At 40.2% G+C, this 18,266-nt stretch overlaps 1 protein-coding gene across 1 annotated transcript; it reads right to left on the reverse strand.

Moving 5' to 3' along the window:
* Nucleotides 1–6,329: 6,329 nt before the first annotated feature.
* Nucleotides 6,330–18,232, reverse strand: Pex1 (peroxin 1). Its single transcript, XM_071792539.1, has 16 exons — nucleotides 18,098–18,232; nucleotides 15,596–15,811; nucleotides 15,403–15,517; nucleotides 14,158–14,544; nucleotides 13,465–14,050; nucleotides 13,064–13,278; nucleotides 12,436–12,592; nucleotides 11,996–12,158; nucleotides 11,398–11,557; nucleotides 10,775–11,097; nucleotides 10,381–10,445; nucleotides 10,235–10,294; nucleotides 9,300–9,486; nucleotides 9,042–9,215; nucleotides 6,614–6,726; nucleotides 6,330–6,504 (listed from the first exon to the last, which is right to left on the reverse strand). Exons 1-16 carry the CDS (start codon nucleotides 18,188–18,190, stop codon nucleotides 6,432–6,434), a joined length of 3,087 nt encoding a protein of 1,028 aa, XP_071648640.1. The 5' UTR covers nucleotides 18,191–18,232; the 3' UTR covers nucleotides 6,330–6,431.
* Between the last annotated feature and the right edge of the window lie 34 nt (nucleotides 18,233–18,266).

The following is an 18,266-nucleotide window of genomic DNA, read 5'->3' on the forward strand; positions in this document are numbered from 1 at the left end:
TAATAATGCGCGTGATCTCGTGGAGTCTTCTGAGTTCGTTTATTAAATTTCGTTCACAGCCTTAACAGCCAATCAGTTTCATTATTTAACATGGATCATGCATATAAATTCTGCACTGCATTAAAAATATTCTCGAATACAATTCTACAATACTTGTAGGATATTCGATTCATTTATTGTCTCACTTCTACGAGCTGTATTTTAATAAATGGCTTTTGAACAATTTTAGGAACAATTTTGCTTCAATAGAGATATTTATTGCACTCCGTCACTTTAACTCTATTTAAGATCCAACAGCCTAAGAACTTAACTCAATTACATTTGACTTTATCTTCGTCTACCTCGACTAATTAACCTATTTTCCCGCTCCTCCTTCTTGTCATCTTATTCTTATCCCCAAGGAACGGGAAACTAAAAAAAACTGACGCTTGTTTTCCGACACAATGGTCATGTTCGATCATTTCGGGATATTCGCCAACAATTGGCCGCGCATTACACAATTATTTCTCCCATTCTCAGCGTGGGGATGTAAAAGGGGCGCTTATCAGCGGAGAGGGACGTGCAAAATGCAGGAGAACGAAGTCCGGAGTGGTTTGAATACAAATAGAGCGGCGGGGTGGAAGTGTTTCTCCCGATATGGGTGGCGGCAACGGTGGTGGTGGTGGTGGTGGTACGCGAAGTATAACCGGGGAGAAGTTGATATACCTTTGAAGAAGGAGACACGGGACCTTTGAGGGGCTTATCCGCACGTCTGCCTCCGAATAGCACTCGCGGATCCGAATCACATCGCCCGTGCCCGTGTCCTCTTAGACCCGGTCGGACGTGCGGACCGGGCAGGCAAATCATTTCCCGTGCGGGGGAAAAAAAGGGACGCGCTTAATCCGAATGGAAATCTCCTTCCCCCTTCCCCCATCTCCGTCCTTTCGATACTTTCTCGAACTAATAATTCAACCTCGTTCTGTTTTTATTGGAAGCGAAATTTTCAAATTTCCTTGTTCACCAATCGTACTTATGACAAATAGTTTTAAGAAGAGTTTTAAGGTCAGACCTCGATCAAGTTTTAAATTCAAAACTTAAAACGTAAGTCTCGTCGAGTTTTTCTGCCTCCTACAGATTTCGATCCTTAATAGACAATCTTACAATTAGATGGTCTCATATTTTTGTTGCAATTGGTTCCAGAATTGGTCACAGATGAATGCAGGCTAGTTAGAACCCCAAGAAGAACAAAAAGTCAAAGTTATGTCAATTTGACTTTTCTGTTTCCCTGGGAACGTATCGATGAAGATAATGTCGTACAAAAATTAGGCTCAACGTTTGAAGTTCTTTTGAAGATTCTTCTTAGATATGCATTCTCTAGATCCAAACTCGGCACTTCTAGCGTCGAGTCCGCCGAGTTCCGATATTGAACTCCCGCGCTCTGTAGCGAATTGTAGCAGCGCGCTACCATCGAGATCGGTAGACAGAGACGCGGGGATCCCCGGCCTCGGCTTGGGAATGGGATAGGACTGGAGCGTGAAGAGCCCGTTATTGTGGGCGCTGGCGCGCGTCATTTGATCTGGCACAGTAGGAGGAAGAGCCGCGGTTGTGTGGGCACCATTTCCCGGTGACGCAGTGGTGACGGCGAACGTCACCGTCCCTCTCTCTCTCTCCCCCTGACCTCACCTAGAACGCCCCCGACGCCACGCCGCGTCGACCAGGGGGGAGGAAGGGAGCGTCAAAGTTGCGCAACCCTCCACCGACAGGCAGGCTGGAATTTACCCCGCAGGCCGGCCAACCTAATGGAAACAAGAAATTGCGGCAAACTGCGTTACCCACGCCTCGACGCCCTGGAAATATCGCACCAACGACGCCGGGCTTTCGAGGCGAGGGGTTCGCCGTTGACGGCGCGGGGCGCCTCGCCTCGCCTCGCCTCATCTCGGGGTTCTCAAAGAGACGCCTCGGTGGATACCTCGGCGGGTCACATCGAGGGTCGCCGAGCCGAGGGTCGCCCTAAGTGACGCAAATTGTTTGTGCAGCAATTGCTTGCGCGTTACATCCTTACGCGGAACAATCTCCAAACTGCAATATCTCGAGGGGACATGTCTAATAGAGATATTAGAAATGAAAAATGCTCTATAAACGGTTGAAATTGATGACAGATAAACTAAAAGATAACGGGAAACTAAAACTCACCCTATAGAGTTTTACATTAAATATATAGAATTATTAAAAAAAAAAAACGAAAGGTCAAACTATATCGAACTATCGCGTAAGGAAATAGAGGGGAAGAGCAACGTCGGGATGCGCTTTGTGAGACGCCCAGAGATACCTAAACGTAGAAACGGGTCAGCCGTGGAATAGGAAGAGCATAGCAATCGCGCGTGTTTACTTAACATCTCTGATAATCGAGTTATCGTTCGCTTGGCGCTGCTTTCTTTCCATTCGATTCGACGATTGTGGAGAAACGCGCGGCGATACTTTCGAGAGACCGGAGCACTCCCGGTGCAATTTATCGCGGCGGGCAGTGGGCACTCAAGGGAATTTCGCGTGTTTGCGAACGTCGTTTCGCTCGCTAACTAACGAGTTCGGCTCTCGGTCGGTGTGCCGATGTATCCGAGAATGTAATCACGAGCGTAATTGATATATTATTTTCTCTGGATACAATGAACGAACAGAGAGAAGTTACTGTCGCTCGTAGCTGATCGAGTTCACTCGCACGTGGTATCTATCAATATTGATCGAATAATTCTTGCAGATTAAAGTTTAAACGCGTAAATAAATAACGAAAGGTTCTGTCTTACTTTTAAGTAGGATTCCTTATTTAATAGACTTTTTATCATTATTGATGCTCAACTTTCTAAGGGGCGCGTAAAAATTTGAAACGTAAAAAGGCGCGAAGGGTGTATGTAATCACTCCACGTTATTTATACTATAAATATTAAACTAATTAATATTTTTTTGTTTTCCGTTTACAGGATATTCAGCTATTTGCCGATTTTTTGAGGGGGAAAGATAACAATTTTATTGTGAGTTTTAATGAAGAAAGAATATGTCATTAGTGGCATGTTTAATTAACATTGTACTATATTAAGTATAATGTTATACTTAATTATACAATGGCAATTAACATGTTAATTTAACATTTAATATTTAACGTCAATATATCAAGAGCAGATCATAAGGCAAATCATTAAAATTTAATGAACTATGTCCAGTTTTGACAATCTACCGGCCAGACATCGTCATCAAGACGTCGATCGCCGGTCGTTCCGTCGAATGATAGCCGCTTGGCTTAGCCGCGCCGAAACAATCCGTTTAGGCCGACAATCTCGTTCACAATTACGAAGTTTGTTGCGCCCGGCGCAAAATCCGCCGCGGGTGGCGCGGGGTGGCCGGCGATAGGAGAATCGGCGGGGCCGGGGCAGAACAAGGAGGCAAAATCCATCTGGTGATTTCACAGGCAATTATGCCGCGTCGCCGTGGACGGGCGCGGGTGGCTTACTCTTATTTAACGCCAATGTGGGCGCGCGGCGCACGCCTCGCCGACCACCGGCACCAATCGCTCGCTTGCCCGACCGCCATCCCATTTGCGCGAAATTGTCAATGATAGAATGGCACGAGAGATCGAAAACCTCCGTATTCAGCGATCTCTCTCCCTGCGGCATTCTTCTCCTTTTTTTCTTTCTCGATCTCTTCGTTTCTCGTCTCATCTCTTTCCGACCCAAAAACCGACCGTGCGACTTGAATTTCTTCTTTTATCAGCTTATCGCCTCTACAAGGAATTTTCGCGTACAAATCGTCCGTTTCTAGATTTCGAAGGAACTTATGTGTGATATCTGAAGTTTACAGAACAAAGTGACGTTCCTTGGTTTCAAGAGATATTCAAAGATATATTCTGGAGTTCCAATCTACCCTCTGAAACTATGTTTGCCTAATGATACGTCGAAAACCGTCGAAGATATACATTTCTTTTTTGTTGTTTAGTAAGACCATAAAATTTCAACACAAAACACTGTTCGATTATCGTTGATTTGACTTTATAATCTAACAACTAGATATCTCGAAAAAGTCTGTCCTTTTTAGATCTATGTAACTCTACAATTGGGAGATAGATAAAATCATAGAAATATCCGTCACCGCGGACACAATTTTCTGTCTGTCCCATTTTGAAAATTAACAATCGGGATTTTCGTCGCAACTTGCGATAACTCTTGGATTTAATATCAACGCGCTCGAGTTGTGAGATTACATCGTGGCGGAATCGCGACATGTTTCTTGTGAAGTCCTCGTAATTTCGCGTGCGAGTTGTCGCCGTCTGTCGTTATGACGCCGCAGAATTGCGCCTGAGGTAATCGCGACAGCCCTCCGAAGAAGCTCCTCTTTTTGCTATCACGCGAAACTTCTTTGCGTAGCGCGTGGCTTCTCCGCGCAATAAGGGACCCAAAGCGAACGCAGGCAAACTCCCCCCTGCCCCCCCCCACGATTATTCTCGAAAGAATTGGCCTGGAAATCATCGTTGTATTGTAGCGATTTCCTTCAAACACAAATTTTCTTTCGCACAAGAAGAATCTCATTTTCCCTCACCAAGTTGTCGAAGGGTGCCAATATTATTCCGCTAATCGGACTTTCGAACGCTTTCATTAGACTCTAAACAATTGTTATTCTCTGTGATTTAGTTTACATAATTCTCAAAATGTCGTTACCGTTTATTGTTGCTCGTCTCTTTGCCTGAAATTCAAATCTTTTGAGTAACCACACTTTACACTTCTCTGTCTCAAGCGTTATATTTTCTAGTGAAGCTGTGATAGAAGACGCTGTTATAAAAGAAGAATGCCGATCCTCGAGATTACCGTCCGTTTCCAATATGGCCAGCCGACACTTCGCCTCGGGTCCTCACTTCTTACCTAAATAACAGCCTATTTCCTTTATACCCCCGCGCCTATATACACACACACACACACACACACACACACACACACACACCTCCCCTACTACAGTCCTACACGGTTTCTTCCTTCCTTCCTTCCTGTCGTCCTTTTTCGAGAGCGGCAATTTGTTGACAGGCGCGAAGTCGAGTTTTCCCGAATGTCGCCAGCGCGAATGGAATTAGCGCGACGAGAAGCGGTAATCAGGAATAAAAATGCGTCAACCGGCGGCATTTACGCTAACTAATCTCCTTCGGCGGGCGGAGGAGGCGCTAACGGAGTTAGCCGGCTTCGTCGCCCAACAGCTCTCTCTCTCTCTCTCTCTCTCTCTCTCTCTCTCTCTCTTCGTGTCGCTCAACCGTCGCTTGTTAGCCGAGTAATTGGCCATTTTTATGCTAAGCAGAACCTCCTCCGTCGTCGTCGTCGTGCGTCGTCGTTGCCGTCATCGCTGTTGCGAGCATCTCTCCATCTTGCGCGTCTTTCTTCCGCCATTTCGCGGCTTAACCCTGCGAATAATGCTCTCCTTTTGGCCATGTTCACCACGCAAAAGAGCACATGCTTTGCCCGTAAATGACAAAGGTCATCGCGCGTGATATCGCGATGTATGGACCTTGACGAAACGTGCAACATCCAACGCGGTTTCTGCGCAATGACAATATGGCGACGTTACGTCCTACATTTCCGCGTTTACGCTGACAAACTCATTATCTGTCGCTGCGCTCTTTGCCTCGGTCGAGGTCCACATTTCCTTCCCCTTAACCGAGCGTAAGCGCGAAGCGTAATCCGGATACTCGCGCGCGGCCTCCCTCCGGTCTGCACCCCCGCGAAACTCCGCCGCGACTCTCCTCGTGCTCTCGCCGACTTAGCGCCGGCAACTTTTCGTATTAATAATCGGTATAATAATTAGTATTTTCACGCGCGACTTAGCAGGAAGGACGCGCCGGCGTCGACGTCGGCGTCTCAGCGTCTCGTGGGGCGAAAGGGGGGTAGGGGGCTGGGAAGTTCGTCTAAGATCTTGATTTTAAGTTCGCCGGGGCGAAGGAGGCGCATATTTCACCGCGCTAATGTCCCGCCAGATAAACTACAATATTAGCTGCCTTCGCCCGTGATTTAATTTAACTTTGCCCCGGCGCGACATCCGCCTCCTCGAGCTCGCGCCTCCCCGCGAGCGAGCTGCCGCCGCGGTTCGCCATCGGATTTACCCGGTAAAATCTCTATCACAGGTTACCCGTTTGGGTGGGTGTGGATTCTCATTCGAGATCGATTCCTCGAACCCGAAGAATGCACGACAAAAAAGGGGTTTGACTACCGAAACGCATCTGACTCTCGTTTAATCGTCGTTCCAACTATGATACGTGTGTTATGGCATCTCTATTTCACGCAATTTGCATGATTAAGATATCCGAGTGAAGATGTAGAGTAGAAAATAGTTTGTTTTAATTTTATTATCGTATTATATTGTTGTGTTTCAGTATAAAAGTATTTTTTTTCTTCTTGAGAAACTTTGGCCTAAATTTAAGAAAATAATTAAGCTAGTGTCGCCTTCTGATTCTTCAGCACGTCCTCCGCGAAGTTGTCCCCCTTGGAAAACCGGGCGTAACTGTAATAGTGGAGCATTATTATTGATTATAATAATACGATTCCAATTTCTTAAGACGGATAAGTTGAGCTTCTTATTACTCTAATTTTTTTCGTACACGTCCACTTACATCTTGGTGTATTTCAATTTTTCCGCGATGGACAAGGATGGCCTCGTCGATCTGACAGACTCCTCGAGGTGTGTTTGCGTAACTTTGATGGCGGTCGCATTGACTTTGCCGTCCTATCATTAATAAGCAAAATATATAAATTAACAATGATAATAAATAGAATAGGACCGCTTAGACCGCTATGATATATAATCAATTAGAGAAAAACGTCATTTTTTATCAGGACTGGGTCTTTGTAGCTTAATAATATTATTCGCGTGAATTTTGTGTACAATTCATCGCCTTAACAACTATAAATTAATATATGTATTGAGAACAAATATACTTATATACTTATAAATACAATAAATACAAATATACTTATAAATATAAATTAATATATGTATTGAGAAAAAATATACATATAAATATCGATTTATATATATTATACTTTTATGTTTCTACTTCAATTGTATTTTCGAAACACATAATCCACGTCTATGACTATTCGTTGTACCGACCACGTGAAAAAAAAATTGCCGAGTTTGTCTCAAAATAACTGCAAAAGCTTAATGTTGCGTGCTAACAGCAGCGATTTGAATTAATTATTGGAGTTAAGCACAATCTGCACCGCCTCGGAAGAGGCACCCTCTCATGTTCCTATCCGCATAATCACTTATCACAAGCAAGGCGCTTCTCTCCCTCTCTCTCTATCTCCACATCTTTCTCTCACTCACTCGAGATGCGTCGCGCTCTCCGGAAACTCACTCGCTAATTAGACGCACAGTTTGGATACTCGCGTTCTTCCGGGAGGTAAGTGCCGCCGTATAACTTCGTTTTCTCCGATGCGTATTAATTAATAGCTTCCCGCTGAGCCGCGCCACTCGTTCCCCGTACATCTCGAAGACGCTCCCCGACCTTTTAACGCAAGGGCCCGATTAATTCGGATTAACTTGATCGGACGCAGACGCACGCACCAGTGAATGACCGCTAAATTTACGCTTATCTCCGTAATAATCTAAAATCACGCGGTCTTAACACGTCCATGTATTTTCATCTTCCTAAATAAAAGTTTGAGAATAAGAATTGGGGGAGAGGGGTAAACAGCAAAAAATTCCATCAATCTTTACAAACCGCTAAACATTGGCTAATAAATTAATGACTTCCCGGAAGGTTTTGACGTAAGAACAAAATAAATTATTATTATCCACTTCTTGGCATAAGCTGAAGTTAATAAAGATTGATTGATATTTTTTTATCCATTATTATCTTCATTCAATTAAAAGTATATCTCCTGCACTAATAAAATGTCACAAACACCTTTATACCTATTTAGCAAAAAAATTGCTAAAATAAATTATTAAATAAACAAATTAGCGAGATATGTGACTGGAGGGTTGACGATAGACACATCGAAGACGTCTGAGGGGCTAACGAGCGCCATAACTAGCGAAATGGCTGTCTGGCTTTCGATCTTGCAGGACCGCTGCGGGCCCTAAACCGTGTATCATTATAACGCATAAGATAATAACCCCCTCGACGTTCAGCGAGGCATAGGGAGGCCGGGGGATGAAGCGAAGCGCCGAAGGGGGTGGCCTGGCCGCCTGGCGCTCTCGGCGCCGTGCGCTAATAAACCTGGTCTACGTTTCCTCGGTTATATCGCGGCACCTACACACCCCCCTTCGATCTCCCCCTATTCCCAGCCCGCGCCCGGGCGCGCCCCTTCCTCCCCCCCCCGTGTGTACGCACACACCGTAGGGTGCACACCTAACGATATTATCGTCATTACGCACTATCTTACTTCGGAAGCTACCCTACAAATGATTCTCGGGAGTCGCGCGAGAAGCGCTTTTCATTACGGCGCCGCACAGACACTACCACGACAACAGCAACAACAACGAAACGGTTTAGCCATTAGCGATGCGATCTGCTGTTCCGCAAGAGAGTCCGAGTCAACGTAGCGGCTTAAAAGATCGATCACGAGTTGACACAACCGAAATTCCGACTACCCTGGCTTAATTCATATACATGTCTGGAAATATTTCCCAAATATTTCTTTGAAAGTAATTAGATACACGGAACAAGTGATAATTTTTATCTGCTTATTTACGTCTTTTTGTATGTTTTATATAAATATTATTTTACGTTTCTACTCATTCTTCTACAGACAACGAAAAACAAAGAGCACGATTACAGACAACGAGACTCAGGCAATGATTAATAAACGGATAACTTGCGCGAAGCTGTACGCACAGCTTAACTGCAAAATTCGAGTAAAAAAACGAATGTAAATCAAAACAATTGAAGATATTCCTGTTTGACAAGGTATCGAGGTATAGAAAAGATATGAAAAAGAACCACTGTAGTAATGTCACGTCCGAAAAGATCGTTTAAAAAGAAGCCACTATAGTGGTGTGTTATCAAAGAGTTAATGTACAAAAACACTTACCGTCGCAGTCGCCAAGGCGTCCTCGAACGCCGCCAGCCTCGCCAAAGTAATCGCCGCGTTGATATCAGCCCCGGTAAATCCGTCAGCGAGCTGGGCTAGTATGTTCAGATCCAGCTCGGTTGTGTCTACATTTTGGGAACCGCACAGAACCGCGAAGATTGCCTCCCTTCCCGACTGAAACAAAAAGCGCGACTATTATTATTGAACAATTAACACGAGGTCGTGCCGAGTTAGAAGGATTGTCAAAAATATGTTTACCTCGTTCGGTAAAGGGCAGTGCAAGCACTTGTCGAGGCGTCCCGGTCTCAGAAGAGCCGGATCCAACAAGTCGGGCCTTGAAGACGCTGCCACGACCGCCACCCCCTCGCGATCTTCGACCCCGTCAAGCTGCGTCAACAGCTGGTTCACCACCCGATCGGTGACTCCGGTGCTGTCGTGTCCGCGTCTAATTAGGATAAAATGCACGCGTTTAGCAAAATAGAAAAAAAAATTAATATATATTTTTTTATATACTGAAAGTACAAATAGAAGAAAGATTAAAACGAAATGTAAACGGAATTCCGGTAATTGTCTACATATTTTTGTACATATTTGTGACGGCTACAAATATATTTGTCTACTTAGTTATCTATTTATTTGATTTTAACTTGAGCTAAATTTTTAAGGCATGCTTCGCCTAAGTTACGATTACGATTATGAATACACCAAATAGACACAATATTTAATATGTAAAATACTTATGTCATCATATGCACTAAGGAAAAAAATATTTAGATAAAAAAAAATATTGATTTAGATTGTGGCCAAGAGCTTATTTACTTAATATAATACACATATTTATTTAGAATTAAATATTTTTATTTAAATTAAGTAAAAATATGTAATTCTAAATAAATATGTGTATTATATTAAGTAAATAAGCTCTTGGCAACAATCTAAATAAATTATTTTTTTTATCTAAATATTTTCTTCTCAGTGTGCTTATCATTAGAATACTAACAAATAAAAAATGAAATAGACAAATTCTGTATAGTCATCTGGGCACGTATTATGAAACTTTTCGGAATGGATTCCGATCGGAATTGTTCAGTTATTTCTTAGATTTCTATTGTCTTTTCTAGGGAAAACGGAATAATTCCGATCGGAATCCATTCCGAAAAATTCCATAATACGTGCCCTGTCCTATGACTCACCTAGGTGCAAGGCTGTCGAATTCATCAAAGAATAAAACGCACGGCTTGGCGCGACGGGCTCTATAACAAAATATAATAAATTTTTGAAAATTTATAGATCATAAAATCCAAATATCAACATTAAAAGTCTTGAAGAGCCATTATACCTTTCGAATACATTTCTCACGGACTCCTCACTGACGCCTATATACTTCGACAGCAATTCTGGACCCTGAAATAAAACTCATCATTGTTTAAAAAGACTACCGCATATCGTCATTTAATTGCAGTTAAATTACTATTAATTAAGGGATTATGTGAAACTGAAAAACTGAAACGCGTGAAATAAAAATCATGAACAAAATATTATTAAAAATTATTGAAAAGTTTCATTTATGCCTAATTAAAAATTACCAAGCCAGGTTTTCCAAAAAATGGTAGCTGTAAACTAAATCATTCTCTCTAATTATAATAATTTCATCATAATAATTTTAACAGGTCCGAAGAGAATCGAGACTAAAATTCATTTTACATTTAATTAAAAATGAATCTTGGTTCCACCTTGATGCTGATCAGATTCACGCCGCACTCGCCGGCGATCGCTTTGGCCAGCATCGTTTTTCCGGTGCCGGGCATCCCATATAACAGAACACCGCTCTGGAGCTTTATCGGAGCTTTCTTGAAGATCTCCGGATACTTGAGCGGCCACTGCAGAATTTCCGTAAGGGAACTCTTTGTCTCCACTAGTCCGCCGATGTCGGACCAAGAATGACCGCCGCTCTTGTACAACTGCACACCCTGCAGAGACATCGGCGTGCAACCCTCCAGTGCGGTATTAACGTCCTCCTCCGTTATGATAATCGGCACCTTCAATCTTTCTGCCGCTTTGAGTAGACACAAATGCATAAACATACCACGTTGCACAACAATCCCCGTAAAAAAACCAATCAAGTTAAAAGAATTTTCTTGGATTTAAGACAAAGTACTAAGAGCGTTAAATAAATAGTGAAATAGCCTAGTAAATCACTGTAAAAATCTATAAAAATAGCCGTTAATTGTCACCGCCGTTTACATTGCTCTTTGCTTTTACTGGTACTATCTTTTTTTTCTTCTAATCAAGTTCTTTATTTAAAATTACTGCGATATCTATTAATATTTTTGTGATAATTCGTCTATCTCGTTACCGTGGCGCTTCCACGCGACGAACCGTGCCTTCTCCGCCAGGTCGACGAGATCCTGAGGCATCCAGCCCTCGGTCTTGTTTCCATAGTAATTCCAATTCATGTCTCCGGGCACGCATAACTTGTCCTCGAGCGTTAATCGCAAAATATCGATTCTATCCACCTGGTTAGCCACGACACGAGTTAGTGTTACGCAGAGAAATCAGCGAGAGAACGTTCCAACTTACACGGGATAGGGGGGAATTTAATTAAGAAGGTGCGGAAATACGAAGGCGCGTTAATCGGGAAATGCACCGACAAACAAGACATCGGTAGTACAAAGAAAGGATGAAAACATGCAAAATAATAAACGTAAAACCTGATCCATTTTATATTCGTCTCTCCGTTTCTCGTTACAAACGAATTCCTAAATTCGATCGATCGTGTTAAAGATAACACAAACTAAAAATCAAATTTTGGTCAAATATTTAAATTAAATACAATATTGAATGTACAATAAGCATACAATAGACATAATATGAGCTTTTAAAATGACCTTCTAAATTAATTTATATAAGATAAAAGATCGCAGTAATTAGAAATTAGAATTGATAGATTATACCTTCTCGAGATTCGGAATTTGTAAGACTGTCCTAAAGAACTGCGCTCCTCTGGCCGGTCGTAATCCCGAACCGATTTTACTCACGTTGATACAAGTGGCGATGATCGAGATATAATGAGATTCTTGGTAATGCGTGACGGTATTGATCAGCATATCGGTAATTCTAAAATTAATTTAAAGTCAATTAAAGAACCCTATCAAAATAATCATCAGGTGCTTCGCATTAGAGAATAAAAGAAAAAGTAAATTTTTTGAGCTGTTAAGATCGATTATAAATAGAAATAAATATATCTTCTTTCTATGAATAATAATTACGCATCGATTTGCAAATCACGCGATTACTAAGGCCATGCAGAAATTTTTTACCTCTTTTTTCGATTTGAGAATTAATGATTACGATTACATTCGGCTCAAATTAACCCATAAATCCATCCGTTTACCTGGAAGCGTTGGTCGCGTCTATCGTATTTTCCTCATCATTTAATGACGCATTGGTAATGCTCTCCAAATCGTCCAGGAACAATATGGACGGTTGATAATACACGCATTCGTTCGTGACGGACGTAATAATCTTCTGCAGCGTTTCTACCTTTTTGCCTGATTAATAATTACTGTGTTTGATCAATCCTATAAGATCTGAGTGACTGGCAAAAATTTGACGGAATATGAAGTTGCATTTTTCAATCTTTTTCTAAAAATCTTTTTAAACAATTTTTATTTAAATTATATAACATAGATATAAAAATTTTAATTTAAATTTGGAAATATATAGCACGGCTTTAATAAATTGTGCTAAAATGAACAAAGTTTATAAATTAAACGTTACAGTATTTTAGCATATTCTATCTAAATCATAATAAATTGGAATATAATCACTAATTAAATGGACTTGTCGCATCTTATTAGAATTAAAAACAGAGAACAGTCAGACTTTTCTATGTACATTACCGCAAGAGAAGATAAGTGTTTGCATTTAAAGTTTTTTAAATCCGTCGGGAGTCCGACGGAGAATACAATTCATCATCACAGGTAATTGCGCTAATTGAAAAAACCGAGACGCGATATTACCTTTCAGCGACCTGCAATCGATCACATGCGTGTGCACGAAACACGGCGCGTCGCGATAACGCTCGATTAGCATTTTGCAGAAGGTCGTTTTGCCGGAACCCACGTCGCCGCAGATCAGAATGTTTTCCCGATCGTACCGGAAGTCCACCGCTCTTCGCAGACCTAAGCCGAGATCGAGCGTGATCTCGCAATCTTTAAGAATACCCTCTATACATCTGCAAATTTTTTATTATCTACATGTTAAAATTCAATCTAATAATAATTATATTGTTAATCAAAAATTATATTTTAATGATTCGATTCGAATTCAAACTCGAACATTTTATTCAAATTTTACTTGAAATGAAATTCGATTTGATTCGATTCGACATCAAAAATCTTTGATTCGCACATCTCATTACCTCGTGGAAATTTTCTCCATCCTTAAATTTTCCTCGGAACAAATCCGAGGAATTTTTCCGTCGCTCGGATCCGACGACGAAACAGAGACGACCAAGTCTTCCGCATCCTTCCCGTCTATCATCGCGTAATCGCAATCCGCGGGTGACATTCGTACAACACACCGTTCGCCGCCGTCAAGTAAAATCGTCGCACCCGAATTGAGCAATAGCGGCTCGTGCCTCGAATGGAGTTTCACGTAATTTTCGAAAATTTCCGGCGTTACCGATCCCTCGGATGAAAAAACGTTCACCGACGACGGCCTCGGTCGCTCGTCCTCCTCGATCATCCGCACGATTACTCTGCTACCAGCTTTCAGTCCCAAAGTGATCCTCAAACTCGCCGACACGTACGCGCAAGAGTGGATTGAATTCAGATCGAAATATTCTCTGTCTAATGACGCGGAACACCTGTTCAAAGTATCTTCGAGAACGTAAATTTTCGCGACAAGTTCTCGTGGAGGCTTGGAAGAAGAATCGTCGTCCTTCAGGAAGTTTGTGCTGGTGACGTTGACGTGCTGCCGATTTTCCGGCACCTTTCTAACTCTACCTGCAAATAAATCGACCAACTTTAACCCCAGTTAGAAATCAACAATAAAAAACTAAGCACGCAAATTTTAAGCAAAATATTCATTTAAAAATATATCAGAAATTTACACATCATCGTTCCGCTCGGTCTTGCGCCTTTCGGCAAACAGCTCCTCGGAATCAGGATGTGGCAGGGACATCGCAGAATCATGTCGTGGGCATTCCATTGATCGAAGGACTGGAAATCCGGCAGGGGATACACGCGGAAGACGCGCGGAGGCGCGTTTCTATTACGAAAGCTCTGCAGTAACGCATAATTCACGGCGTTGTCCCTCGAATCGCGATGATCTTTTCCTTTGGCAAAATAAGGCAAGATCTTGGCCAAAAGATTGCCTGTCTTCGTAGCTTCCTCCTTAACGACTGCATCTTTTACCGTTGTATTCGCGATTGCATCAAGCACGTGCACCTCCGTGAATTCCTCGAGCAGCCCATACGCGAACTTCGGCTCTGAATCCTCTGTAAGGATCACAGGATATCTTTTTAATATCCTTGGCGTTGAAATGTAAAAATAGATAGTTTTATATTCAACTCTGATAAATTTGATGAAGTCATTTGGTATTATTAAAATGTTAAAAATATTCTGATACGTCTCAATACATACATCCTATTAAAATATATCCTGATATATTTTACTATTTTAACCTGGGAAAGTCATCGGTGATGATTTTTATACTCCAGTGAAAAAATGAAGCTCACGTCACAGTAATTTTAATGTGCTTCTTTCGTTCTTTAAATATTTTTTTTTTGTTTCTCCTTACTTTTTTGAGAAAATATTGAACAAATCTATATACATACTCAATACTAATAAATTATAGAACAATGAAAAATATGCAATATGTAATTAATAACAATTATACTTTTAATTGGGGTGTAAAAATCACCCTAGGTAACCGTTCATGCCAATAAAATAGAAGTGGCCGTTCTCGAGTTAATAATACCAAATGGCTTCATCAATTTTTTCAACTCTATCTTTTGCATAATATAACTTTCTATAGTTTCTATTAATAATATTAAAATTAATATAGTAAAAATGGAGTAACCCAATATATTTACATAATTGAAAATAATAGTTATTTTTTTCGGGTAATTCTATATACTCATACTCATGTAATATCACGATCTCGGCAACAGATGAATTGATGCATAACAAATAGGCGATCATTAGCTTAGGCCAAATGTGTCGCATAAGCAGTTAATTATTATTATTTAAGTGAACAAATACTCGTTACATGTGAATTGTAGTTGCATTTATGAACAGTTTATACTGTTGTTTGAACCAAAAAAATGTAATATCACAAAGAACGAGTGACTTGCCCGCGATGAAAGTCACGGAGGAAAACTTGGAGATCCACGCCACGATCGGCTGTCCTTTCGCGACAATTCTGACTTGACTCAGGAGACTCGATTGCACCCTCTCCATTTGCAATTCCTGTCGCCGAATACAGACAATCGATTGATTAATTAGTTCATTCGCGTAAGTCGAGATATATGAGAATTTATATCGTACCAGAAGCTCGCGATCGTTCGCCGTGCGAGGAGCAATCTTAACGCTGCTTAATGAGGAAACGTTTTTCACAGATGACACAAACACTTCGTCCTCCTCTTGGATGTTCAAGCTTCTCGCGAATGTTGCCCCGATACATAATGTATCATCATTGTTAGCGCGAGTGACGCAAGTAAGATAGTACTTCCTTCCGTTGTGCGATATTTCGATCGCATTCTCCTGTAATCAAGTCAAGTAACATTATCGAAGAATTAATCCAAAGAATTGCGTTATTATTAATTTCATAATTATATCATAAGTTGCTATACGGTTGTTGTTGCTAACTAAAATAATTATAATTCACTGTAATTGTTTTTTAGAAATCTGGGGAAAGAAAAGATGTATGCATGAAATTTTACGTCTACCACTGTTACAATCTTATCTTACATTGAAATTGTTATTCTACTATGCTAAATTTGTATACACAATAAGCGCGATTGTTATTTATCAATTTAAATGTCAATTTGATTAATTTATAAGTTTCTATAAATAATTAATATAAATTGGAATTATAAAATATATTATTTAATAATTCAATATTATAATAATTGCAGAAAATAGTATAAAAGAAAAAAATAATATATTTTATAAATTGTAATTTTGTCGACAATGCAACTTGATATGCTCAAAAGGGTTGTGCCATAAATTTCAAAATTATATCTATATAGATTGTTTACGTAATGTTTGCATTATTTTTACGCGAATCTTTTTCATATAGACAATATATAAGCAATGCATAAGAAATTATTATAAATTAACTGATTGATTAATTCATTGATTTCTTAAATCGTATTTTTGTATATACACTAAAAAACAGCCCTAAAAATAAAAAATAGTTTTAAACCAACAAGTTAAATTAGATGCATTTCAGTCATATTAATTATACTTATTAATTACCTGTACAGTGATGAAAAAGTACATATGATACTACTTATAGACTATAGCAATATTTATTATACACATTGATTTGATTTGCTAATTTTACATGGCATGCTAAAAAAATTGTGCCGAATTTAAAATAACAAAATATAAATTCCCGATATTTTTGACGAAATATTTGAATGTTTGATGATTCACGTGAATACTCATAGTTTACACGTTAAATAAGTTTGCATTAGTTGCTTTCCATTTACATCAAAACTCGGATAATTCTCACATGTGACGTCATAACTCAGTTGAATGCACGTTCTTTTTGCATACTGGCAAGTGAGATATTTCGAGTTTTTATCCACAATATCGAGACCGTATGCTTTAATGAATCTGACCCAGATAACCAAGCGTGATATAACATATTGAGCAAACTAATGTATTGCATGTGTTGTTTTATATTTGCTGGCATCGAAATAGAACACGTTACAAATGCAGGTACATGACTGCTTATACATGCAATCAGTTGACGCAATTTCGAGAGCAAATTTCTGTCCGCAATTCGGTTTTAACATTTTTTTTATTATTAAGCGGTATCCATAATTAATGTAAAGAATCTAAGCCGATTTTTAGTACTTTTTGAATTAAAAAAAAACCTAAATTTGAGAAAGTTATAGCTTGCTAAAATTTCTTTGATGACGGCAACTTCAAAAGATTTCGCATATAAGGTATGACGTCACAACACATTTTCGTGTACTATATTTTCTTCAATTTTTAAGATATTGCAAAAATTCAAAAAGTTTAAAAGAAAGTATGCCATGATCTATCTCAGACCGCTTAATAAAAAAAATTTATATTAAAACCGAAATCTGGTACGTTATGTTGTCTGCAACATATGTTTTAGCACCATGACAGCAATGTATGATTCGTCGTTCCATCTTGAGCATCATGATGCAAACATGATGGCAACAACACATATATGATGATTTCCATCCGTTATTGTGTATATGTCATCAAGCTATGAAGTTTTTTAATTGTATCGTTGCTAACGAAGTGTCAAACAATATGAAATTGTCAAATTGTTACAAATCCCTCAGAAATTGATATTGTCACGTTGCAATCAATTTGCTGTTAATAGAAATATAATTCATATGAGTTCAACCCAACAGACATAATGCTGTCTCACCTTATCCCTAGTTTGTCAAAATTAGTTGCATCAACGATTGTTGGCAACATATGATTGGCTATCTGGGTTGAGTGTAAATGGAAAGCAACTATTGTATACACGTAGATGTTTATATTTACGCGTAAACGCTCAACCCTGCTCAAAATATACAATTGTTTTTCTTTTTTACTATTTTTATTGAGATAAAGATTGCGCTTTTATCGACCATCGAGTTTATCGCTATTATCTACCGTCGGGTTTATTATATCGTCCTCAGATGGCGCTTTTCCCGTCGAAATTTCTCGTCGGGATTTCCTATCGATCAAAATTACGTAGTTGGCGGTTCACCAGATAGTCACGTGACATTTGTTTTGACGACGCGACAGAGAGATCTGGGGACGAGGATCGCTGTGTTATGTAAAACGGGAACTAACCTCAGTTTCCAAACGCCGCAGCCAGGTAGCCGACAGATGTGCGAAGCAATTGTTCGCCGTAACGTACTTCACGACAAAACGCTCGCGTTGCATCTCGGCGTGAACGGCACGGCCATAAAATAGATGAGACGCAACAATCTGATGACGTGCTTCCCCGAAAAGGAAACCC

The sequence above is a fragment of the Temnothorax longispinosus genome, chromosome 11, assembly GCF_030848805.1.
Source record: "Temnothorax longispinosus isolate EJ_2023e chromosome 11, Tlon_JGU_v1, whole genome shotgun sequence".
Classification (NCBI taxonomy): Eukaryota; Metazoa; Arthropoda; class Insecta; order Hymenoptera; family Formicidae; genus Temnothorax; species Temnothorax longispinosus.